The 25,072-nt window shown below is 39.7% G+C and overlaps 1 protein-coding gene across 3 annotated transcripts in view; it reads left to right on the top strand.

Annotated features, from left to right (window-relative positions):
- Nucleotides 1-2,050: 2,050 nt before the first annotated feature.
- The window catches only part of ABCB5 (ATP binding cassette subfamily B member 5), a 39,602-nt gene continuing 16,580 nt past the window's right edge, over nucleotides 2,051-25,072 (top strand). For 2 of the 3 annotated variants that reach the window (XM_074863083.1, XM_074863064.1), the window contains exons 1-19: nucleotides 2,053-2,189; nucleotides 3,223-3,320; nucleotides 4,367-4,454; nucleotides 4,576-4,624; nucleotides 5,685-5,838; nucleotides 6,291-6,357; nucleotides 6,586-6,777; nucleotides 7,956-8,127; nucleotides 9,154-9,278; nucleotides 11,303-11,477; nucleotides 12,446-12,559; nucleotides 13,437-13,547; nucleotides 15,920-16,045; nucleotides 17,313-17,516; nucleotides 18,740-18,910; nucleotides 21,485-21,646; nucleotides 22,131-22,370; nucleotides 24,380-24,526; nucleotides 24,945-25,049. In XM_074863083.1, the coding sequence (XP_074719184.1) occupies nucleotides 3,248-3,320; nucleotides 4,367-4,454; nucleotides 4,576-4,624; nucleotides 5,685-5,838; nucleotides 6,291-6,357; nucleotides 6,586-6,777; nucleotides 7,956-8,127; nucleotides 9,154-9,278; nucleotides 11,303-11,477; nucleotides 12,446-12,559; nucleotides 13,437-13,547; nucleotides 15,920-16,045; nucleotides 17,313-17,516; nucleotides 18,740-18,910; nucleotides 21,485-21,646; nucleotides 22,131-22,370; nucleotides 24,380-24,526; nucleotides 24,945-25,049 (2,475 nt within the window). In that variant the 5' untranslated portion in view covers nucleotides 2,053-2,189; nucleotides 3,223-3,247. Of the gene's footprint in view, nucleotides 2,190-3,222; nucleotides 3,321-4,366; nucleotides 4,455-4,575; nucleotides 4,625-5,684; nucleotides 5,839-6,290; nucleotides 6,358-6,585; nucleotides 6,778-7,955; nucleotides 8,128-9,153; nucleotides 9,279-11,302; nucleotides 11,478-12,445; nucleotides 12,560-13,436; nucleotides 13,548-15,919; nucleotides 16,046-17,312; nucleotides 17,517-18,739; nucleotides 18,911-21,484; nucleotides 21,647-22,130; nucleotides 22,371-24,379; nucleotides 24,527-24,944; nucleotides 25,050-25,072 lie in introns of all 3 variants that reach the window. The other variant, XM_074863074.1, reaches the window with a different exon arrangement.

The raw sequence follows: 25,072 nt of genomic DNA, 5'->3' as shown, positions 1-25,072 counted from the left end.
TGAGTCCATGTTTCTCAGTAGGTTTGATCAGGAATCTTTTTCCAGGAGACGATTTTTTACTCCTCCTTTTGTTCATTTTCTCTTTTAATCTGTTTGTTTATGGTTTGGGGTTCCGTCTCCCCCCCCCCCCCCCCCCCGCCTTGGAGATGCTCATTAACCTGCATAGAGTATAACATCACTCTCAAATGAAGAAATGGGGAGGAGGGAGAGAGAAGGAAACAACTTTCTTTTCAACACCCCATGCTTCTTTTTTCTGCACTAGCAGTTGTTTGCCCTGCTCATCTTGCACATCCTTTTTAGACTGACTTTTCTATGCAGGGGAACTCTGAGGCTTTTTGTTAGCAGGCATACAGTGTGCAGAGGAATGGATCTGGATTGCAATTGACACTTTATTGCTACTGTGTGTCAATAACTGATAATGAAGCTTTGAAAAGTGAACGTGTCTGTGTTTCAGAGGTACCAAACGCTCCCCAGCTGCCAGTGATCCCAAGTAAGATGTGTGGGTACTTAACAGCTCTGAAAACTGGTTCAAAAGGTTTTTGCGTCCATACTACCTCTATTCTTCTACTTTGCTATCTATGTGTTCTGTCAGCCCCACATCTAGCATCAAATCCAGCATTTGCTTTCTAGGTGGGATGATCCTATGTTTAAAATTTTTAATGTGATGATAGTTTCTTCTGAAAAGAACAGTTAATCACTTGTTTTAACAAAAACTGAGACATGGTGAGGAGTTGTTCTCTCTCCCCTTTTGATGAATAAGAAAAAAAAAAACCTGTTGCCTTTGGTGGAGGCAATAGTGCATAAGCTGTGAACCTTGGAGCTGGGACAGTGAAATATTTCAGCTTACTGTTCTGTCTCTTCTAAAAAAGATTCTTCATGGCAGCAGAAGTCAAAGCTTTTTATTAATTTTTTGGAACAGAGAACACAGCCGTGGATGTGCGTTATGCAGGCTTAATGCAGAGTCAGTAATATAAACCCTGGGTAATGCTAATGAGATCAGACAGTACTAAAAAGTACTAGATCTGACATGTAGGAGTTTGAATCTAACTGAACATTTTGGGTCCCAATGGGCGGGAGATGATGACGCCTAATAATGCCTTTTCTTCTGAGGTTCTTTCAGGGCATCATAACAAACATGTAAAATGTAATCTGAATCCTGTGGGGAAGGCAGAAAAGGGAAGCTTAAACTAGGCTGAGTCCTGAACTTGTTACTTGATAATAACTTCACCTTAGTAACTAGTTTAATTACCTGGGAATCAGCTTCGGGATAAGGGCATTTGAGTGGATGGACAAATAACTAGGAGTTTATTTTTTATAAATGCTAAAGGCATTACTGGAAGCAAATGATACAGATGAAGAACTGTTAATTTTAGGGTTGTGCAGAAAATCTAATTTTTTTACCTGATTTCTTTAGCGGGAAAAAAAAAAAAAAACAAAACAAACAAACAAACAAACCTCTGAGCTAACCCAAAGAAGAAACAGTGTTCCTTTTGTCATAACAAAACCCTACAGAAATTGTGGGGAAGGGGTGGGAACTAAGTGAGCAAAATGTGGTGATTAGCTTCTCTAAAAACAGTAATGAAATTAGCTAGCTTTGATCTTCATGTCATTTAGAACAGGAAATGAAAACACTTCTTTTAACAATTCTTAGTTCAAATTCACCAGCATATCTTTACTCTTAGTTGAAATTCACCAAATGCAGTGAAGCCATTCCCCAAATTTGGTACAACTTGGCAGATAGCTTTCACAAGCCTGAATTTTTCACTGGACAAGTGACTCTTCTCCAAATACCCCCTCACCTCTGCTTATCAGCAGCGTTTTCTAAACTAAAATTCTTCAAGTTGTAGTAACGATGAGACTCAGGGAGTGAGGCAATACTCTGGTAACGGGGCGGAGCCGAGGGCAGGAGCCCGCCGACCGACATCACCCCGCGGGCCCCTCTTCCTTGGCGCCTCCTGCCCGGCTGCGGCCCCGACCTTCACCTGAAACCCGAGCCCGGGCGGGAGGGCGGTGCCCGCCGCTATAAAGCCGGTGGCCGGGGCGCGGGGGACCGGACCGCACCGGGCCGCGCTGGTGACCGCGGCCGCCGCGGGACTGGGGGCACCTCACCGCCCCGCACCGCCCCGCACCGCCGGGAGGCTCTAAGGGGCCGCGGTCACCCGCACGTATGGGCACAGCGTGGCGTAAAGGTAAGCTGAAATAACACGAGGAAAAAAACGCAGACAGAAATCTATCGAAAAAGATGTTTTAATTTTTTTTTTTTAATGTCAGGTTGATTATGTGTTTTGTTATCGTTATTCTTTTAGCTTTCATCAAATTCATGTCTGGTTTTTTGCTTTTTAATTTTTTTCTAAATCTGAGTATGTGATACATCAAGAATAGCCTAGGGAAACTTGGAGCATCAGTCATTTACTGCTTCTAAATCTTGCTTAATTGGTGTATGGCATAATGCGTACACATATCTTTAGTTTTTATTGTTACAAACATGACTATGTTACATTTCTTAGGACAGGCTGAGAGAGTTGGGGTTGTTCAGCCTGGAGAAGAGAAGGCTCTGGGGAGACCTTATAGCAGCCTTCCAGTACTTAAAGGGGGCTACAGGAAAGATGGGGAGGGACTCTGTATCGGGGGGTGTAGGGATAGGACGAGGGGTAACGGTTTTAAACTGAAAGAGGGTAGACTTAGATATAAGAAATTCTTTATGGTGAGGGTGGTGAGACACTGGAACAGGTTGCTTAGAGAAGTTGTGGATGCCCCCTCTCTGGAAGTGTTCAAGACCTGGTCTAGGGGAAGGTGTCTCTGCCCATGGCAGGGGGGCTGGAACTAGATGATCTTTAAGGTCCCTTCCAACCCAAACCATTCCATGATTCTATAATGATTGTTCAGTAAGTTTTAGTCAAATATAAGATAATGAGTCAAATCCTCTATTCTGTAATAGCTCATCCACCATAATTTGTATATGAATGATCTAGGGATTTAGCATAAAAGGCTACTAAACCAGTCTACTGAGTTAGGTTCCATGGCAGTAGTTTGCACTGTTCTTAATATCCCATTAAAAGTAGTTCTTTATCACGCTATTACGTATTTTCTTTAGTCATAATATTTAAGTAGGACGATGTTGAGACCAAAATATAATGAGTCATGGGAAAACCCACAAATATTTTAATGTGTACTCTTTAAATATCTACTTTTTATAAAGGTTTTGCTGCTTTTTTAATGCAGGTTTTGATTAATGTGACTTTATCTCATGAGCATACAACAAAGAAGAACAATGAAGGACTGTTTTGAAAATCCCACAGCAATGGACCTCTCCAACGCTGGTAAGCCACAAGCATGAAAGCTATGTGTGTGTTTGAGGAATATATTCCACAGCTCCAGATCTAAAGGTGCATTATAAGTTTTTCCTGATTGCCATAGTGGTTTTAGAGGAGATAATACAATGAGTTTCCAGTGAACTGAAGCCACTGCCTAGAAAGTGTTTATGCATGAATCATGCCACCAAGTTCAGCAGAATTTATTTACGTAGATAAAACTAGGTGGGTCCTAGCCTGTGCATGAAAATTTTCCTACAATAAGCTCAGTAAGGTGGAAGCCCATTATTGCCTTCAAATGGTTGTCTAAACCAGCCTTTGTAGACTGACTGACATTAAAAGCAGTACATGGAAAATTCTATTCATAGTGAGTCAGGTAAATGTAAATTGGGGGTGACTGGTGTGTGGTACTCTTTTCTCCTGATGTGATTCACAGCTGGCTCCCTACTGTGGTTGCTCATCAGTCTTTTTATGCATTTATTACATCTGATTTTATACATTTAGAATCATAAGCTTTGTGGGGTAGGATTCCTATTTTGTGTAGCTTTCTAAAGCCCCTAGCACAAAGGAAGTGGGATGTGTGGCAACTACTGCCATACAAAGAAATAATGGAGACAATTATTACAGGCAAAGACGTGATTCTTTGGTTAACTCGCATCTATTTCGTGTTACCTACAGCAATTATAACCTTCACTATAAGCAATTCCCCTTATTTCAGTAGGGTTTCTCCTTGTTTGCATTCAGTTGTGTAGGTGTTTGCAGAATTAATTAGTTCGTGCTTTTAGTCTTTGATAGCCTTTCTGTATAAATATATTTTAATTATAAAAATAAAGTTTGTTTCCATCTCAGAAATGGAGCTGGAAGCTTTTTTCTGGAGTAGAGAGGAGATGAACTGAAAAGAAGTTTCAAGAAAAATTCACAAGGCTGTTCCAAGAACATGAGAAAAAGTAGTTGTTAAGCTCAAAATGAAAAAGAATTGGCAGGGAAAGTTGCAAGAAACTGGTACAAAAGGTGGGTTATAATGTTTAAAAAAAAAAAATCTTTTTATTTCACAGAATCTGCAGGCAAGGGATATGACAATCCTTCTTTCCAACATGAAGAAAATCCTGAACAAAGTGACCAGTTAAAGCCCAAGAAAAAAAAGTAGGCATTCTTTGAACTTAACACATTAGCCTCTGGTGTATCGGATGTATGGGGGGGTGGAGTTTAATATGGCTTTGTTAGAAAAAACTCATCTTAATTAGTCTTTTGCATTTTCCTCTAGGAAGGAAAACGAGAAGCCAGAGAAACGGATGGTTGGCATTTTTGAATTGGTTAGTGTCCAGTTTGATGGTCTGCTTTATATTTTCTTTTCTTTATTTGTCATTATGAGTTCTTTATGAATTGCAACTAATAAGCAATCAAAAACTGGAGAAGAAGCCTGAGACCTATTGATGCTAGACCTCTTTAAAATTTGACCTGTTAGGTCAGCTTCCCCCCTCAGAGTATTGGTTGCACTGACAGCAGTGCAACCTTAGTGCTGTTGGAGGATGAAGCTCACCCCTGCTGAGGCTGATCTGGACATATATATTGCACAGGCCCTTGCCTTGGCTCTATTTACAAAGGATTTATCCTGTGTTTGACATCTGAGGGATCTGCTCTGTGAGAGAACCAGTGGTATGGTTTTGGTCAGTTTTCCATACAACAGCTATTCCCAAATAACTCTTACACATGGACTTGCTTATTCTGGAACAAGAGAAGTTTTATTCTTCCCTAGTTTATTCCATGTCCATTTACACTTTGGAAGAGGGTTAGGACAGTCAGGAATAAAATGTTCTGATTTCAGATTAACCACATCCAGGAATAGCTGTGGCAGTTTAAATTCACATCCTTCCTTAAACCAAACAAACGTCCGAGGGTAGACAAGCCTTAAGATACAATCTCTGCTGCAGACATTTTCTACTGGTAGATATAACCCAGGTGCTGGTCAATAACTCACTCTTGTTTACATTTCAAAGGCATTATCTTAGTAAATATGTAACTTACTGGAACACAAAATGCAATATATTTGTACAGAGAAGATCATCGCTTAGAAACATGTAGGACATACGCTTTGTTTTTTTTCACTGCTGAGTTGGGGAAGAACCATGTGTCCTGCCAATATTCTCTTAGCAGCCTTACTGAGTACTGATTTAAAGATGTGTGGGACCTACTACAAAATTCTTATGTCCTGAGTTTACCCCCAGTTGAAGTGTTGTTGCTACTTAGAATACGTAGGTAGAAATAAAGCATGTCTTGTGAGGCTGCTATATTGTAACAAATATGTGAACTGTCAGGTATAACTTCATTCTTTTTTTTTTCCTCTTTTTTTTTTTTTTTTTTATGCTCACATAGTTTCATTATGCTGATTGGGTGGATGTCCTTTTGATGGTAGTTGGTTTGATCTCAGCTGCTGCAAATGGTACTGGATTGCCACTTATGATCATTGTGTTTGGAGAGATGACAAACAGCTTTGTGCTAAGTGGCCTGAAATCAAACATGTCAGAAGGTAAAAAGTTAAAATTAGACTTCTCTACATACCAGTTATGTTTTGCCACAGGGGCTGGGATTTTTTTCCCCCAGACTATGGCACTGGTACACATCTAATCAAGTATATAATGAGCAAAATTCATCCTGCTGCAAATGACCCAATTGTTTTAATCAATCTTTAATGGCTAGACCAGGACAGAAGCAGTGCATTGGATGTGCTCTTTATGAATGAACTTAACTTTAGCAAGATAGTAAGGAGCATGACCACCTTCTGTATCCTCAGTTATCAGGCACTAATTACTAGAAGTTCCTTATAAATTAATGCATGTTTGCCAAATGATTTTGTATTTTGCAAAACTTCACTTGCAAAATACAAAATATTCCCAAGCTGATGACCCTAGATTGCCATGATTTATCTTCTACATATAATACTTTCACAAATATTACTACATTTTGTTTCCTCCCCGACAGATGCTTCAGTAAATAGTTCCAGCTGTCCATCAATTCCAGGCATAGATATAGAAGGTGAAATGACAAAGTAAGAGTCTTTGTAGTTATTCTGTTAACAGAGTATGGGGGGGGTTTCTTCTACTGTGTTATCCCTTTGAGCCGAAGCCAAATGTTTGCCTTCTCAAAAAGGCTTCCTAATGTGTTCACAGGCTTCAGGATTTATTTTGATATAGTAAATGAAGACTAATTGTTGTTTTGTGTGTGAGTGACTTTTCTCACAAGATAGGTCATATGGCCTTTTGTTGTCTTATCACAGGTTTGCTTACTATTATGTGGGAATTGGCTGTGCTGTGTTGATCCTGAGCACCATCCAAGTATGGACATTTCTGATTGCTGCTACAAGGCAGACGGCAAGGATCCGGCAGAAGTTCTTTTTTGCAGTGCTTCATCAGGAGATGGCTTGGTTTGATACTACCCAGATAGGAATGCTGAACACCAGACTGACAGAGTGAGGGCTCTCTTCATTTTTTACCCCCCGAAGTATGACATTTAAAGAAAACTGCCATTTATCATCTATGGAATAGCCTATAGAGATTTAAAAAAAGCCAACAACAAAAAAAACCCCACCACCCCTCCAAAATACACCCCCAGCCTCCCCCCCCAAAAAAAACAAAGCAGAAAACCCAAACAAACCCACACCTAAAATGTGAAATACTGCAGCTCTGAGGGAGAAATTAATTATTCTTTTCAGCTTCATTTTTGCAGTTTCTGTGATATATGCACTGGAAGGGGTTTTGCTGTGAAATGCCTGACATTGGCTTTTTGATGTCCATGAAGTACATGGCAGACAGTACTAAATAAACAGTTCTGCTGTCTCCAGCTAGTTTACAAACACTTAAAGCTCTGACACTTTATTGAATGGAAATGAGCTTGCATTTCCATCCAGCCAGATCTCAGGCTGGACTCCATCCAGTCAAAAAAATCTTTGGAGCTTTTCCATAGACTTAAATAGACATAGGAGTGAGGACTGTATACCCCAAGATGCAATGGGACTATATGCATGAACACAGATTTATTTTTTTTCTGGATTTTAAGGTAGCTTTGGACAGAGCTGTGTCTTGAAAGGTGTAAGAGAAGCTTAAATGAAACCACTCTCAGCTCTAATATCTGTATGTGCTGGGAAGAGAAAATGGGGAAGGAAATTTTTATGGAAAACAGAGGTTCTTCCAAATAATGGTTGTTCTGGTAGAATGGAGATAACCCTTGATCTGAGTTTGTAGCCAAAATTAAGAACTTAAAAAAGCATCAGAGAGCTGAGCGAAAGGAATCCTTTGGAGATGGTCACGGGAGGTGAGGAGGCTGTTTGGCTGTTTGCTTGTATTGCTCCATTTGGATGCTGGATAAGGAAACTAGGTCATTTGTGACCTAGTGACAAGGCATAGAAACAGCAGAGAATGTTGGAAAACACAGAAAATGAGTCCTAAAAAATAGGTTTCTGCTGTGTTTTGGCCACACAAGAGACTAATGGTACTGTTCAGTAGCTGTGGTTAGAAATTTCACTGTGCCAGTTAGGAAATGGCAAAGCTTCTGACAGTAGGCCACACAGCATGAAATGGAGGGGGAGGGAGATAGAATGAAAGGCATTCAAAGCTAACAATTTTTTTTTATCATTATTATTATTTAAAGTGACATCAACACCATCCATGAAGGCATCGGAGACAAGATCTGTATATTTGTACAGTTTTTTGCCACATTTCTGGCAGGGATTATTATAGGATTCATCTACGGGTGGAAGCTGACACTGGTGATTTTGTCAGTCAGCCCTCTGCTTGCTGCATCAGCAGCAGTTTGGTCAACTGTAAGTGTGTGGGGATTAATAAACAAAGCAAACCAGAAAAACATTATAACTCTTATGCGGAGGAAAAGGGGAGAGAATGGGAGAAACCTAGTGTGGTTTCTAAGTTGGGAGGTTGGCCCATGCTTACCTTGTGATTTCTGCTCCTTCTGTAGCTTTTCTCTGAGGTCCCAAGCATGTACTTGTAGGTCATGTTCCTTCTGTCCACATACTCTGTCCTCATACCTTGTGACAGAAGGGTAATCTGCATCAGAGCATCTTCATCGCACAGTGATTTCCTCATGCAGAGCTCTGGGGAAGCCCAGACATACACCTGTGACCCTCAACTCTTTCCTCTTAACACAAATGCTTTCAAGCTCTTTCCATCTGCACATATATGATACCACATCTCTTGCAAATAATTTACCAAGTTTCATGATGTGTACAGAGTAGACCCTAGGACATATATACAGCTGCTGCAGACTGGAGTGATATGAATTAGTGAAATATCTGGAGAGGTTTCCCTTTCAGATGGGAAAGCCTTTTCCCCTTGTGATCCATTGTTGCCGCATTAATGGGTACAGCTTGTATTCACGAGTGGTTACTTATATATAATACTAGGGTTTTTTTCTACCTGAAGCATTTCAAATAAGCTAGGAAGAACATTAGAAGCTGTAATGTGACTACCTTGCTTACTTTAATGTCTACTGGTGCTCTAGTTTCTGAACACCTCAGACACCCCCCAGGGCAGCTATGGCACACCTCCCTGGCCCTACACACATCATAGAGTAGTTCATAGGCTGTCCTCAGCTTGGGAGGAAAGTGGATCAGTCATGAAACTCATCTGATGCTCGTGTAGTCTTTCACTGTAATGAGGACACAATGAGGGAATGAGCTGGATTTTGGGGAAATTCAGGGCACAGAGAGGAGTTGACCCCCTTTTTCCTAAAACCTCATCTTGTGCCTCGAGCATTGATCATTCTTATTCACCAACAGAGTGTGCATAGTCTTTCAGTAGGCTGCAATAATATATGTTTTTCAATTTTCCAGCTCCTGGCATCCCTTACTGCTAAAGAGCTGTCTGCTTACGCCAAAGCAGGAGCTGTGGCAGAAGAAATTTTGACAGCAATCAGGACTGTTGTGGCTTTCAATGGACAGCAGAAGGCATTAGCAAAGTAAGTTTTTAAAATAATAATTATATTTAAAATATGGAAAAGGAGTTTGGCTGTGGGCTGGGTTTGTGGGGGAATTTTTGGAGGGGCAGGGGAATGAGATTTACCTTAGTGTCATTTTATCCTTCTATAAGTGGACAGCTCACCTGAAAATAAAGCTGTGTAAATAGACCTAGTCAGTGAAGATGGGCTACTTGGTGTTATCACTGCAGCATAGGCTCAAATTTCTCCTCTGATTGAGATCTGGAGTTGAATTTAAAGTGAAAGTGGTGGGAAGGTTATCTTTACCTAGTAGTGAAATGCAGCAGAGCATGTGATTAATTGCTTAACTTCTAGAACATGTTCACTGCTGTTCTGATCTTTGATTAATGAGCTTATATTTAAGCTTCACTGGATAACAGCCTTATGTAAAATCACATCACTGGCTTTTATTACTTTCATGATTTGCAAATAACACTTGTAGTTGACCTAATTCTGTCTTGGCCCTAGTCAAATGTAAAAGGTGAGGTAGATATGGCTGACCACAAATTTCTTCACATATGTATCAGATAACTCAACGAGCATAAACAATAACATTCAGTATACAAATACAGGGCATCACCAATACCATGCAGTTGGGAAACGCAAACCAGAAGGCCTGATCCATATGATCCATGAATCTCTTTTTCAATGCTCATGTTTGCCCTGGTCTTGTGCGAAATTTCTGAGGTGATGTTAGCCCTAGATCAGGGTCCTACAGCCTGCTCCTGCATTTGTCTCCTTCCAAGGACTGAGCTCTATCTTCTAGCACTGTGTTCTGCTTACTGGGATTTGTCCTTAAGTTACAACAGTATTAAGACCCTTTCTGCTTACACAGTAAAAGCGAAAAAGCCCTAACATGGGCTAGATGTGTTATCCCTCTCCTCCCCATCTTCTTGGTCCCTGCAAAAAAAAGTGTCTGAAAATCCAGTAGTAGGAGCTGCTTCAAACTACTTTTTTCTTCTTTTTTTTTTTGACGTCTAGAGACAAAATAACTGATACCTTGGTAACCATGCCAGTAAGGCTTCCTTTTCTCCATGGTTGACCATTCAGCCTCTTCCACAGCTCCACCTCCATTTAATGTAAAAAACCCATGGAACTGGTGGATTTCCTAGGAACTAACACAGCATTGGTAGCATGTGAGCAATTTACGTGGACAAAATTAATGCACATTGTTTTAAGATTCCTCCCCAGCTGACTGAATTTCATGTCTTCCTAATATGGGGATGTTTTGTATAGGAAAATATGTATTTGGAAAAAAGTGTAAGCTGTTGAGCATGTCACTGACAAGTAAAAAGATGCACTATTCCTAGGCTATACTTTTCATAATGAGCTTGAGTAAGTGAAAGCTGTTAGCTGGAAACTATAGATGAATAAATATAAACTATCCTTAGAAGAAATAAGTCTCGCATTGAACTTGTCAGTCTTTATACTGGTCTTCTGTGTCCACTTGTTTTCTATATTGCCATATTAATCAGTAAACTAACCTAAGGGAAAGATTCATGACTTCTCAGAATGACCAGTAAGAGAACAACTCTGGCGTCAGAGGGAGATCTGGCTTCTAGTCATTTACCTGCCTTCACCCATAGTGCCTGGGGTTGTGGGTTTTTTGTTTTGCCCTTTTTAAATGTGAAAGACAAAACCTTGCCTTTCGTAGGTAATGTTGATAAAACTTTTTCAAGGTGTCCTTTCAGGACCAATAGAAATAAATGGCTCAAGAGTGGTATGGAGTCTTCCATCATGATAATGAAGTCATGATATCCAATTGTTTTCTAAGTATGTCTTCCATAGTGGTATGACAATGTTGTCAGCATGTGTCAGAGCAGATTTATTCAAATGAATTATATCCCTACTAGTCCTCTGTCAAAAAAAACCCCTGTATTCTCTTTGTGCGACTTCAATTGCTTTTATGGCAGAAATCCTTGTAATTAAAAGAAGTGCATTGGGAAATATCAATCAGAATGGCATGTGGTACATGTCAAATTAATGGTTTCCTTATCCACTTTCAGATATGATGCTAACTTAGAGATAGCTAAAAGTGTTGGAGTGAAAAAATCCATTACCACCAACACATCTCTAGGTGTTTCACAATTTCTTATCTTTGGAACCTATGCGCTTGCATTTTGGTATGGAACCAAGCTCACTGCTGAGGAAGAAAGTTATGACATTGGCCGTGTGTTAATTGTAAGTACAGCTATTAAGCTTTGAAAAATGCTCTGTAACATCAAGAAGATAGTTATGTAAGTGGTCTACATAATTATCTCTACTTTCTGCCGAGTGCTTGCTAAATTAGCTGTTAGAGACTCACTTGGCATAAAAAAACTGAAAGGAGGGCATTCATTTTACCTAGCTTTTGATATAACAAGTTTGAACAGGACACCCAGAATTCCCACTCTGATCGGTGTAGAGGCAAAAGTATCTTCACTTTTCTCACTTGTCTTGGACCCTATTGTAGGGCAGGATGAACAACCTAGAGCTGGTGGTTAGGGAGCAAAGACAAGTAACCTGGACCGCCAACAAAATTCTAGCTAGATGCTAGGATAAATGAATCCTACTGGTGTGCTGAATGTGTACTGGGAAGTCCTCAATGTCTCATTTAGCTGCAATGTCTTCTGTGCATTTTGTTGTTGTTTACTTGCAAGCCTTTACTGTACGCTACCAGTATGTCTAAGTTGATAATGGTTTGAGGATATTTAGCTATCTTCTTGATGTCAAAAGTTTGTTTACATGCTTAACTTTCACACTTAAGTGACTTCTGATGAGTTCTTAGTATGGTTCCTCACAGCATGTCAAGTTAATTGTGTGTTGGTCCCACAGGTGGAATTTCAGTTAAGAAAATCTGGATTAAATTTTGCAAGCCTCTTAACTTTGAGAACATCTGGAAAGCAACAGAGAAAGATATTTGTTCTATTTGTGCATGATAGAAAATGCAAGAACATCAAAAAGAAAAGTCATTCATGCCACAAAGGCATGTGTCAGTAGTTACCATTCACTCCAGGAAAACGGGGAGTGGACAGAAGCAACTGTGAAAGGCACCTTTCACTTTCATATTTCATTTTCCTGGAAAGGGTGTACTAGAAAGACTTGGGCATTTAACAGACAGGCACTGGTGGCTCTGTAATCACTGTTAACTACACCTCCCTCTCCCACAGGTGTTCTTCTCTGTGTTCGTTGGAACCTTCTCCCTGGGCCAGGCGGCTCCCAACTTGGAGAGTGTGGCTAATGCACGTGGGGCTGCCTATGAAGTATATCGGATTATCAAGAAGGTAAGTAAGCAGAAAAGAAGACTTTCAATTGCACTTAATTTCTTCCCCCCTGCCCCCGTTTTTTTCTTTCCTCCAGAAGTGTAACAAAAACACTCAAAAGCCCCTAATTCGTAATTTCTATAGATGCCTACCACTGAAACCCATAATATTTCCATTAATATCAAGAAAACTGCCTCTTTATTTGAGACAATGAATGTTGGTAAAATTGGCATGTGTATCTGAGATTTATGGATGAGATCTCTCTATTAGACTTGCAACTCCAAAGGGAAAGTAGTAAGGCACTATATTATTTTTTTAAAAATACATGTACGCACAGTTTCATCTGAGCTGGGTTTTTTTCTGTGGGGTGGGGGAGTTTGTGAGTAGGGCATTAATAGTGCTATTGAAAGCTATAATAATATAAAGCTGCAGTGCTGATGTTGCTGTGAAAAAGGGTTTCCACACTGTTATTATCTTGGTCTTACTGTGTTATGCAGCAATTGGATATCAGTGTATATGGAATAGTTTAAACAAGTAGGACTACAAAGTTCATGCAGAAATGGCTGCATTGTTCTTCTTGATGTGAGTATAAAGTCATCCCATATGGATTACTGAGGGCCATCTTTTGGCTACAGGATAGTACCGTTGTGTTCTGCAATTATGGATTTTCTGCTGTGGATTTTGTTGCATTTGAAAATGTACTATATTTGTCAAAGTAGAATTCACAGTTAGATGTTCCCCTGCATTCAGCATCCTGCGAGTAAAACGCAGCAGCTCTGCAATGGGGTACTGCAGTGTAAACCAGCAGCTAAGAAAGTAGAGAGAACAATGTACCCAGCTGAAATGACAGTTCTAAAAGTGTAATAACCAGTAACATATTATAAAAACCTCTTTCCAGAAACGGCTCATAGATAGCAGTTCTAACGAAGGCTACAAACCAGACAAACTCATAGGAGAAATTGAATTCAGAAACATCCATTTCAGTTACCCATCCAGACCTGATGTTAAAGTAAGTGTTCGCTTTGGATTAATCTACTGTATGGAAATTCTGCAGCCTATGTCCATATTACTTGTCTAATCTTCTTGCTGTTTTTGAATACAAAATTCATGCCTATCGTGGGAGATGGGATGTTATTTTCTTCCCCCCAGTAGTATACAGACAAAGCTCTAGATCTGCTGTCACTGGCTACCTGCTCACCATTCTCCTCTACTGGACAAAGCTAAGAACACGTGTTGCTCCTAGTCTGAATTTCTGTGAATAAGAGCTCTGATAAACCAAATAAGATTTTTCAAGATCTGTCATTAAAAATTCCAGACTTTAGACAGTTAAACCAGGAAGTTGCTCTTTCCAGTCCCTTGGTTGTTCTGAGTTGCTGTGATATCCCATGTGAAAAATGACCTGTGAGAGAGGCTTTACAACAGGATGCCGTCAAATGGATTGAAACATATCATCCTAAATATACCTTTGGAAGTCAAATGTTATTTTGGGCAGATGTTAAAATTGCTGCTTAATAAATTGATGTACCTATTCTTTTCCAGTTAAACTTTTCTTAGTACCCTTATTGTGCAGTGCTATATACGTCATGTCATGGTGATTATTTTTGTGGTGACACAGTTGGTTTGACCTCTCTACTATATTCAACAGTTTATAATCTTTTAAAGACCTTGATAAAGGTGAAAGGAAAGGGGATTTTGCTGCTGTTATTTGATGAAGAAAAAGGTAGAAAGAGATATTTCAAAGGTCAACAAAAGCTGGACATGCCAATTAAGTGGTGAAAATGGGAAAGTTCATATCACTGTGGCTATTTCTTCAGATGGCTTGTCCCACCTCAGTCATCTGAGGTCTGTCCCATTGTGCATCAAATCTGTTTCCAGGACACTGGGGCTGATAAAAGAACAGATACAGAGCTAGGCTTTCTGCCTGACTGAAGTCAGTGCAATGCATCTTCTTTCATTCTTGGCTCAGAAATCAGAAGTGACAGAGCGGACTCTTCATCCTTCTTCCGAAAAATGCTATTCATGCTATTGAGCTATGTTATGGGTCTGCATGCCAAATCGGAGGGAGATAAGAAATTTTTTGTTGTTCTTCCCAAACCTACTGATTCAGCAGTTCTCCCTACTAAGAGTATCAATGTTATTTAATAGAGCCAAAAGGAATCAGCAAAGATGTGTAGAAGTTATCTACAATCTCTAAAGTAATTGATGCAACACAGTGTAATCTCCACTGTCCAGGCTAAACCAAATCAAACGGATTGAAGCAGTCCAGTTATTGTCAGTTTTAATCTTGACAACACCTTGCCTGATAGAGGACAGCTAGAAATAGTCTATTGGGTGGTTGTGACTATTTGCATCTGAAGAAATTGTGGTATCTAGAACATAGCTCTTACTTGATAATGCAGGCACCAAGATATCAGCTTCTTGGAGATACAAACCATGCTGGAGGTAACACAGGGAGAAGAGAGCAATATTGCAACTGTTTAAATCTCTCATTGCAAAAACACGTGTAGGCAAAATCATAAATCAGCCTGGTATAAACAAGAAGAGTTCCCATAGCAGCCAAATATTTTGGCAACTGCACAGCATTACTCATATATGACATGGACATCTTCTGAGGTAAAATGTTCCTAAATGTGAAAATGGCAACAAAGATATTATTAAGCTGCAACTACTCCCCAGGTTGCTGAGGCTGTTAACAATAAAGATTGGGATTTATTAACGGCTTTCCAGCAGTTACCTTATCAAAACAGCCATTTATATTCTAAAAATAGAAGTAAGCAGGCTTGTTTCTCAACAATAATGTTTAGCACCTTGGAAGTATTTTTCTGTGAGATTCATAACTAAGTGTTATGCCATTGTCTAAGCATTGGAAAATGGAGGACAGCAGGAGAACATAAGAACCCTGAGCCTGCTATCAGATCACACAAATTGGAGAAAATGAGCTATTAAGTTTAGAGTACTGTGGCTGTGTCTATATTAGTTGATTTGAATGTGCTGGAGAATTTTCCCAGGCACTGGAATGCAATAGTCTATGCAAGGGAACTCTTAAAATGTTTCTTGGCATGAACTTGGCCTGTTCCAGTTATCAATCCTCAAATAATTCCCAGGCTTTGTTTGGTAGCCAGAAGGATCCAGGGACCATTCCCAAAAGGCAGGTTGGTAGCCATGCTGTTTTGAAGGCTAATACACTTCACAAGCATAGATGCAGACTCTTTCATATCAGTGCCCCAGAATATTCCCAGGTACAATTGCCATACCTTCAGACTGCGCCCTTTACTACTGCCTTGCTTATTACTACAGTTACCTTGACAGATTGTTCTCTAATCAAACTTGTCAAACTAAGATATATATTTTTGGTTTGGTTTGGTTTGTTTTTTTCCCCAGATCCTCAAAGGTCTAAACTTGAAAGTTCAAACTGGGAAGACCATTGCTTTAGTTGGTGCCAGTGGCTGTGGAAAAAGCACTACTGTTCAGTTGCTGCAGAGATTCTATGATCCTGTCCAGGGAGAAGTGAGTGCCTGCAAGTGAACTGTAAAAACTGAGAGCTATTCGGATAAGCATGAGTTTGCTGGATTGACAGAACCTTGATTTTTATCTTTATTTTTTATTGAATTTGAACATATCTCTGCATAGTTCAGCATTTCCACAATTTAAATTTCAAATTAACTATGTTTTCCTGTTGGCTTGACTTCATTATTCTCTTTCTTGCTGTACTGTGCCAGAAGTAGTAAATACCACAAACCTCTGAATAGATGCAAGATCTGAAATTAAAATTATTTTCATCAACGATTATCTTTTAAGGTTCTGTAAACTTTTCTAAGCAAACAGTGCTCTGCTGTATTTTGCTTCCTTTTCATTGAACGTAAACTAAAACCTGGAGAGAGTTTTCCTATTTTAAATAGTTGTTTTCTTGGCTCATTTTTCTCCATCAGCTAACCCACAGCAAAAGTTTCCATCATTACACATTGTATGTCTGCTCTACCACAGAGCACTAGATCTGGCCAGTAAATGGTAAATGCTTCTCATAAGAAACTTCCAAAAGTAAAAGGAGAAAAATAAACAATATGTTTAAGGAAAATTTTCTTTTTATACTTAATATTTGAAGAATGCTACTTAGTAGTTGTTACTGCTAGTTGGAACTAGGTAAGCGTTTCAGATATTAAATGCTGAACTATCACTACATAATGTATCAAGGCAGCTATCTACTATCAACACAGTTGTTTCTTAGTGTTTCTGTGGCTGTTCATTTCTGCCCCTATGCCTTAGTTTGCCGTTCCTCCCCTGTGCTAATGTCAGTGTTCGTAGGACTACATAGCAAATGATGTAGGTTAAAAATAACTTTCCCCTTCCTTTTTAGTCAACTTGGATTATTCCTTTGATCTGGTGTAAAGCACAGCCACAGAGGCAAATGTGTAACCACAACTGCAAGGGCAGCAAACTGGCACAGGGGCATGAGAAAAGGGTAAAAAATATGCAGGGAAGCTGGAAAGCTCTTCAGCCAGCTTCAACAGCATGGTTATTGGAGGGGGGGGAACCAACAAAAAACCCCTCCTGTCTTCTCTGTTTATGCTGCTCCTCATCATTTTCTGGCTTGTGCTATGGATGGAAAAGCTATAGTTATAACTTCTCCCCCAACACAGGTTTCTACTAAAGACAACTTTTTTTTTTTCTTTTTTGTCCTTGTAGCTCATGCTTAAGTCAAGTAATAGCAATTAATAGATTTATTATGAACACAGTGCATTTCCTCAACTTCTTTGACATACGCTTTTCCTCTCAGATTACTTTAGATGGTTGGGATATTCGGACACTTAATGTAAAGTGGCTACGAGAAAATATTGGTATTGTGAGCCAGGAGCCTGTTTTGTTTGCAACAACAATAGCTGAGAACATTCGCTACGGCCGAGAAGATATTTCTGATGCTGAAATTGAGCAAGCAGCCAAGGAAGCCAATGCTTTTGACTTTATATCTAGACTGCCTGATGTGAGTTCATGAACTTCTTTTGAGTGTAAGAATGAGAGGTCCATTTAGGCCAGTGTCCTGTTTCTGAGAGGGAGAGCATGGGAATTCAAGTTGTAGTATAACTTCCCAAAATAATCTTATAGCCTCTAGCAGTTTTCAGTTAAGGGACTTTCTGTACTAGATATTGTGCATTTGTTTGGTTGCCCTCAAAAGATTTGTGCCTAAGTCTGGAAAAAATGTCAATGCCTTAACTCAGGAGAAGAGAAGCTTCACAGCTGTATGACCATCCTTACCCATCTCATGAGGCACAAGAAGAGCTGGGCTTTTAAAAAGAAGATCTAGAAATCCAAAACCCTTTGTCAGAAGCTGTCTGCGCATTCAATAGGAAATGGGGAGTAGAAGTAAATAAGTATGCCCTGAACCAAGGCCATTTTTAGCAGCTGGGAGCTTGAACTCTCTCTCTGCCTGAGATTCACAGCTTTGAGCCATCTCTTAGCAGTAGGTGCCTTACTCCTTTCAGGGTGGGGGTGGGAAGTGAGTCATTCAAAACACATTCTCAGGAATGGATGATGGCATGTCCTTCCTTTTGGTCCTGCAGTTAAAAAGATGTGGAAAAAGTGCCCACCTGGGATTTGATTTCAAATTCTTCTTCTATCTCAGAGTTTGGCCCCTGTCTCTCAAGCATGTGCCGTTTCTAGCATGTCAGTCTATTCCAAGGTTCCCTCTTCTCAGGAAGAGTTATTTGATCATATTTACTCTTAAACATCTGTATAATAAAAGACTACAGTGGACTTTGGAGTGAGTGACAGTGTCAGTAGGAACCAAGCCATGGCTCCAAGGTGGGGGTCTCAGATTCAGAAGAGACAACGTTATAGGTCCTGGTGGGTCCCTATGACCCTAACCCTGTTGGAAAGGTAGGCAGTCCTCAGTAAATACAGAGATGCTTTTTACGGGCTTGTCTTGAGAAAAAACAGGGTTTGGAGCACTCTCTGATCAAGCGGTAAATATCAAGACTTTGAAGAACTATAAGTTCAAAGTTAGGCATGTAAAGTATGTAATGTGGGTAGGAGGGCTTGGCTAAGGGCTAGATGGATAGATGTAGTTGCATGTTTGCTCTGCCCATGCTCAAGTCAGACGGAAAAAGCTACGTCTTGTCTAAAAGCTGAGTACTTACGATCACAAAGAGAAGGGAGGATTTCATTTGAGACGTCCCACAGCTTCTGTTTTGTTTTCTCCTTTCTCAGAAATTTAACACCGTGGTAGGGGAAAGAGGGGCTCAGCTGAGTGGAGGACAGAAGCAGCGAATTGCTATTGCCCGCGCCCTGGCAAGAAATCCCAAGATTCTTCTTCTGGATGAAGCTACGTCCGCGCTAGATACTCAGAGTGAATCCATAGTGCAAGCAGCTCTCGATAAGGTAGGAGTCATGTTATTGAAGCTACCAGTTGCCATGAAAAGGTGCAACACCACTTAAAAAAAATTAACATACAATTTTCAGTGCAGATTTCCATTGGAATCAAGAACACTGGAAAATGAAATTGGAATGGATGTTTCAGTTTCACTGTTTTAACAGGGAGTTTAAACGATCAAAATTTTACTGAGACAACATGTCTATTTGGGTTTTTTAGTGTTACTACTGATTACCAAGACGCAGTCATGTGTAACTGTAGCTTAGGGCTCCTGCACGCCCTTCCTCAAATGACAATTGTTCATTTGCTGGTGAAATATGGATGACATCTTATCAAGGCAAGGTATGAGGACTGAACAGCCTTTTTCAGGTATATTAATAGAAATGTATAGTATAATATTCCTACTGTTTGTTCTTCATTGAACAGTTGCTTCATAATTTTCAGAAAGTTCTTGGGATTTAGCCATTTTCTTTCTTTACAGAGACTGACTGCAAATCACAGAACAAAAGCTGAACCAGTTACAAATACTGAGTCTCTGCCCCCTTTGTGTTTTTTATCAGCCCCACAGCTATAGGGTGGGTGCTACTGTGGAGCAGAGCTGTCAGAGCCTGTACCCATTCCTCTGTCCCACCAGTTTATGGTCCCTTCCTTGCAGCCCTCCTTTGTCAGCAGTTTCCACCAAGATGTAATGGAGCCTAAAGGCTTTGATTAAAAAAGAATTTCATGGTTGGGCTGGAATGTTTTTTCATTCATCTAATATTTATTTTAATGTATTTTTAAAAGCTAAGTGAAAAATCCTGCCTTTCATTTCAGTAGTTATGCAGAGAGAGATATGAGTTACAAGTGTGGCTCAAGGGAAATACAGAATTTGCCACCTTCATTACCAGTCATTTTAAATTTGAGGTAAAATGTAGATGTTGGTTATATTTGCATGACTATACTGATATTATTAGTGTTGAGATAACATGTGGATGCAAAAATAATATTAATCTAATTTGTATATAAATTATATTATTGCTGCAAAGTTAAGCACCAAAATATTGCTGCTTCAGCGGTAATTTAGCTTTTTTCTGCCTGTTCTTTAATTCCATGATCAAATACTAACCTTTTCCAGAAGTTTATTGCTTCATTTAATGCCTAACGTAGAGGGAGATCACTCAATTAAGGGGACTGTTCTATGTACTCTTCCTCATCCTTCAGCATGTTCCCAGAGCACACCAAAATGAACCCTGAATCATAACTTTCTCATCTTTCACAGCTTTTTGATGTCCCTCAATGTAGTCCCCAAATGGGATTTACAAGTTTCTTCTCAACATCCCTGAGTGGAAAAAGTGGTGCTAATATTGTTCGTTATTTTTACAGCTGAGAAGCAGAGATATTAACTTCACAGGTGCACACCATTTCTGAGCAGTCATATGTATGTGTCTGTAGTCTGCTGTTTTTCAGATAACTTTGCATCTTTTAAAGCATTTTGCTTGTTCTGATCATAGCTGCAGCTGCAGTGGTGAAGGGTCTACATCTCTGTGTGTTGGGTCACAGCCATGAAATCTGCACCAAGGCAGACCTCCTGTGACAGGCTTTGAGTGACTTGCAGCAGATCCATGACTTAATGACAGGTGCAGGGGAAGAATCCAAATCTCAATGGAAGCATTCATCTACTGAAACTGTCCTCATCTTCTCCATGCCCCTGTTCCTGTGCCAATATTACAGCTTCCGTAGCAAGTACCTTCCAGCAGACTCCTTGACTGCAGAACATATTTGTTGTGTGAGGTCTCTTTGGATTTTTTCCTCCTGCCCCCAAGTCACCATCTGCTCCAGGCGTCAGCAAGGAGGGAAGCCACTCTCTCCAGCAGCCACAAGCTGGCATGTGCTCATTTGCTGCATGAGAACTGTGCGCACCACTGGTCTGCACGTGGGAGATGGAGAGGGATGGAGCATGTAACCTGCAGACTGAGGCTTTGGTGGCTCTCCCTGCCAAGTCCCAGCAGGCCCCTGATTTGAGATGTAGCTGATTTAAAAAGACTGGGAGAGAGCTTCAGGGAGTGGCTAAAATCCATTTCTGACCCCAGATGTGCTCCACTCATCTATGCTTTCCTGATAAGTTTTGTCAGAAGTCATGCTAATGTTATACTTCCTAAAATATGCGTGGACAGTGTATAAAGAAAATATCCTTTCTTTATATGCTAGCTATCCTAGCTTTAATTTGAGAAAGATCTAACTATTCTCACTGCATTTCCCTCCTGTGTGTGCATACACATGGGAAATCTTTATGGGCAACTTTATTTCAAACAGTTCAAGTTCAGTAAAAAGTCAAATAACCTTAATTGTAGCCTTTAATACCTGCATTGCCTGTCTAATAAGATTAATGTGGTTTTCTCGGTCTGAATTAGGCAAGTGAAAGTATCCTTAGACTGTTAAACAAGAGACACAAAACCAGGAAAAAAATCTGCTTTTAGAAGAAAGAATTCTTTTTACAGTTTGGATTTATTTGATATTATAAATGCCTAAAATAACTTTGTTTTATTTCTGTGATATTTTCTTGCATATTTTAATGTAAATTGCTTTTGTTGTTTTTCCATAAGGCTCGGACTGGACGTACCACCATTGTGATTGCTCACAGACTGTCTACCATCAGAACTGCTGACACTATTGCTGGATTTGAAAAAGGCATTGTGGTTGAACAAGGGACACACAGTGAACTCATGTTGCAGAAGGGAGTCTACCATTCTCTTGTAATGCAGCAGGTAAGGGCAAATTTATTTATTTTCTTTCTCTATTTCACAAAGTTGTGAAATGCTGCTATGTGGAGCCATTTTCTCTATAGTTTCTGCATGTTGTCCAGCTGGCAGCTGCTCAGTCACTCCAGTCTGGGCATAGACACAGGCTCGGAATTCTTGGGGCTTTTACCCATGAAAGTGCTTCAAATTTACACAATCTAATATGTCAAAAACATAAGTAAATTGAAGGCACAGACTACATAATTACGGCATAACCACAGAACTGTTAGATTCCAGGTGGATTCAATAGACTGCTTAAAGAAAAAGAGAAAAGAGGAAAAAACCAATCAGGACCAAATAGCCTACTGCTCTGCCATTACAGACTGAAATCTATGCGGCCTATAGGCAACAGTGATCACATGACTGAAACAGTATTCATGAGAAAAAATTTTTACTCTTCCTTCTCCCTGCTCAAAACACCTTGTGATTGTATATCCTGAATTCTCACTAGGATTGTAGCAATAATGTTCAAGATGATGAGACATCAGAAGGAAGTGAAGACACAGGGGCAGAGGAATATGAGGAAAATGAAAAAAATGATTTTGTGGAGAAGCTGACTCTTCAAGATCATTTTGAAGAATCGGTGATCTCTGGGAGAGGCAGCATTCGAAGAAGATCCAGTAGATATAAGAGCAAAAGGTGCTCTTCTAAGAAAAAGTCCTCTGGAAAAAAGAAAAAAAAAGAGCTGGAGGTTGGTATTAAAACTTTTAGTTTAGAATTTTAGTGATACCATCTAAGCATAAACACAAAGCACATGATTTTAATTACTTTTAGATAGCTGGCTGCCATGCAACCTTTACTCTGGTGCTATTACAGTCAGTACTCACCAGGCTGAGCATTTATCCTAGGGATATGGGGACAATCACGTACATCTTACCAAAACTTCATTTTAACATTATTGACTTAGTGTGGAGCTGGAAAAAACTCATGCTGTTGATTTGTCATGCTTCATAAAATTAAGTGTATTATTTCAGTGTTACTCATGTTTTGATTCCATCTAATTAAAATGAGTTGTGAGATTTCATCTGCAGGATTCTTTACTTCCTAGTATTCACTGTTGCAAATACTGGTGGACAATGTGATCCCTGGGGTGTGCGTACTGAATGTTAAGGTACTTTGGAATATCATACTGCATTTATGTCAAAGGAAAAAAACATATCAGAACCCTAGCATTTTTGAAGTGTATTCTAAATGAAAGAACCATTGTTCTCTCTATCTCTCTCTTTTTGAGTCTTAGTATATGTTTTAAAACATCCAGTTCTGAAGGTTTTTATTCAGATTAAACACTTTAGATGACAAATGTCTCATAGAAATAAAAGTCATATAGGAAGCTCAGGTTTTAGAAACAGAACTTTGTTTTGTCAAAGTTGAGTAAAACTTGCTCATGGCAATGAATAGGAACAGATTTCTGGTGGACTCTGGATCAGACTTTGGGTAGGCAGCCCAACAGAAACTTGATTTTGATTTTTTCCTATTTTGTACTGCTTAAGCTACAGCATTTTTTTGCATGAAATATATTGGAAGAGTTGTTTGGTATTTGGGGAGTTTGAGTTTTGTTTTTTGGGTTTTTTTTAATCTGACTTCAGGACCCTTGAATTGAAGAAATAAAATGTAAATTCTGAAGTAAAACCATATCCTTTTAAATCTGCAGAAGTTAGTATCTCATCTGTAATACAGCATCTGATTATTAAAAATAATTATAGAAGGCTTAGTGCAATTTGTATCTATCAATATTCCTTCCCACTAAAATATAGCTTCCAGCTAATACATATTTCAAATAGTATGAAGGAGCTGGATCCATTCCTATTATGACCAAAAAAAGTTATGCAACTTCAAAAGATACTTTTTGTCTGTGTAAATACTGCTTAAGACCTCAGAGGAAGTAGTGGGTGTTCATGCCCAAGACTTCAGTATTCATCACATTCACAAAAAAATTAAGAGATCAAGCATCCAGCAGTTGTAATTATTTCAGAAATCTCAGCCCACTTTCATGGTTGAGGCTTAGCCACGCTCATTCAACATCTGAAATATGGGATAAAATAACCAGGAAGCAAGAGCAACTTCTTCATAATCCTGCCTAATATTTTGTCTCGTTTCCAATGTTTTCATTTTTTGCTTTTCCAGAACTCCTCCTGTGGGGGCATAGGCACTTGAATAAATTAGTAAAGCAGAACAGGGCATTTTTGTACTTTTAAAGGAGATGCAGGCTGACTGTTACATATGCCTCTTTCATGCTTTTGGTAATGATGCATAGGCTATAGTTTGCAAAAGAGAATGACCTCTCTACCCAATTGTATTACTGCCAGCCCACTAGCATTTAGCTGAACCAGAGGGATCTTTTCTGTGCTCTGAACAGTGACACTTTTAGTTCTTTATAAAGATACAAGTGTTAGTTGCTGTTCATGGTGACCAGTCCTATCTGACTTTCAATGAACTGTCCTGGCCCTTCTCCCCTCATGACTTAGCCTTTTGTTAAGTTTTTTGCCTCCAAACTTTTACAGTGCAGTTGAAGTTCTAGTATATGAAACAGCAAAGCTGCAGATATCCATCATGTTTGCTCAGTCCAAGTGCACAGACAGGGCTTTCAGTAGTTTTCCAAGACAGTTTGCTATTCAAAGCCTAATGAACACCCCCACTGCCTGGGGAATTTCATGTTCTGCAACTTTCCAAGGAAAACCTGCAGCTTTCCCTTTACTGTAGAAAGAAAATCTCCCTGCTGTGCCTTACTCAAGAATCCTGGCTCTGAACAAACCTGAGTGGCTGTATGTACTGCTGGGAGTGATTGCTGCTGCTGTCTCAGGTGGGGTCCATCCTGCATTTGCTGTTTTATTTGGAAAAATCATTGGGGTAAGTTTGGGGTTTTTTTGCAAATGGATGTTGCAGTACTGAGCCTCCCCCAAGCTCAGCCAGTTCTCCCTATGTAAGACTCTGGGTGGGATTCACTTGTATGAATGGATCCAATGAAAAATGCATAAATGTTGGTGAAGTGACCCTCTAGAGGCAGAGCCCAGTGGAACTGCATCTGACTAGCAGAGGAAAGGAAGAAAAATAGTAGGAGCTGGGGGAACAAATTAGTGAGATGTAGGTTAAATGGAAAGCTGGGCTGTCTTCTGGCCTTCAACAGAAAGTGGACTGCAGACTGATTTCAGGTTCCAGGATACTTGCTAAGACAAATTGAAGCAGACAAGCTTCTTGAGATTAAGGCTGGTTTATGTAACTGGCACTCATTGTCTACGTACTCATTTTTGTGTTTTTTCTTGCATAGGCTTTTCAAGAAACAGATACAGAAAAGAGGAATAAAAACACTTTGGTGCTTTCTTTAATGTTTCTTTTACTTGGAGTGATTACCTTAGCAACATACATAATCCAAGTAAGTGCCACTACACTGAAATG

This window comes from Strix uralensis, chromosome 1, assembly GCF_047716275.1.
Source record: "Strix uralensis isolate ZFMK-TIS-50842 chromosome 1, bStrUra1, whole genome shotgun sequence".
In the NCBI taxonomy this organism is placed as follows: Eukaryota; Metazoa; Chordata; class Aves; order Strigiformes; family Strigidae; genus Strix; species Strix uralensis.
The sequence above is the reverse complement of the archived record's forward strand: the minus strand, read 5'-3'. Positions and strand labels throughout refer to the sequence as shown.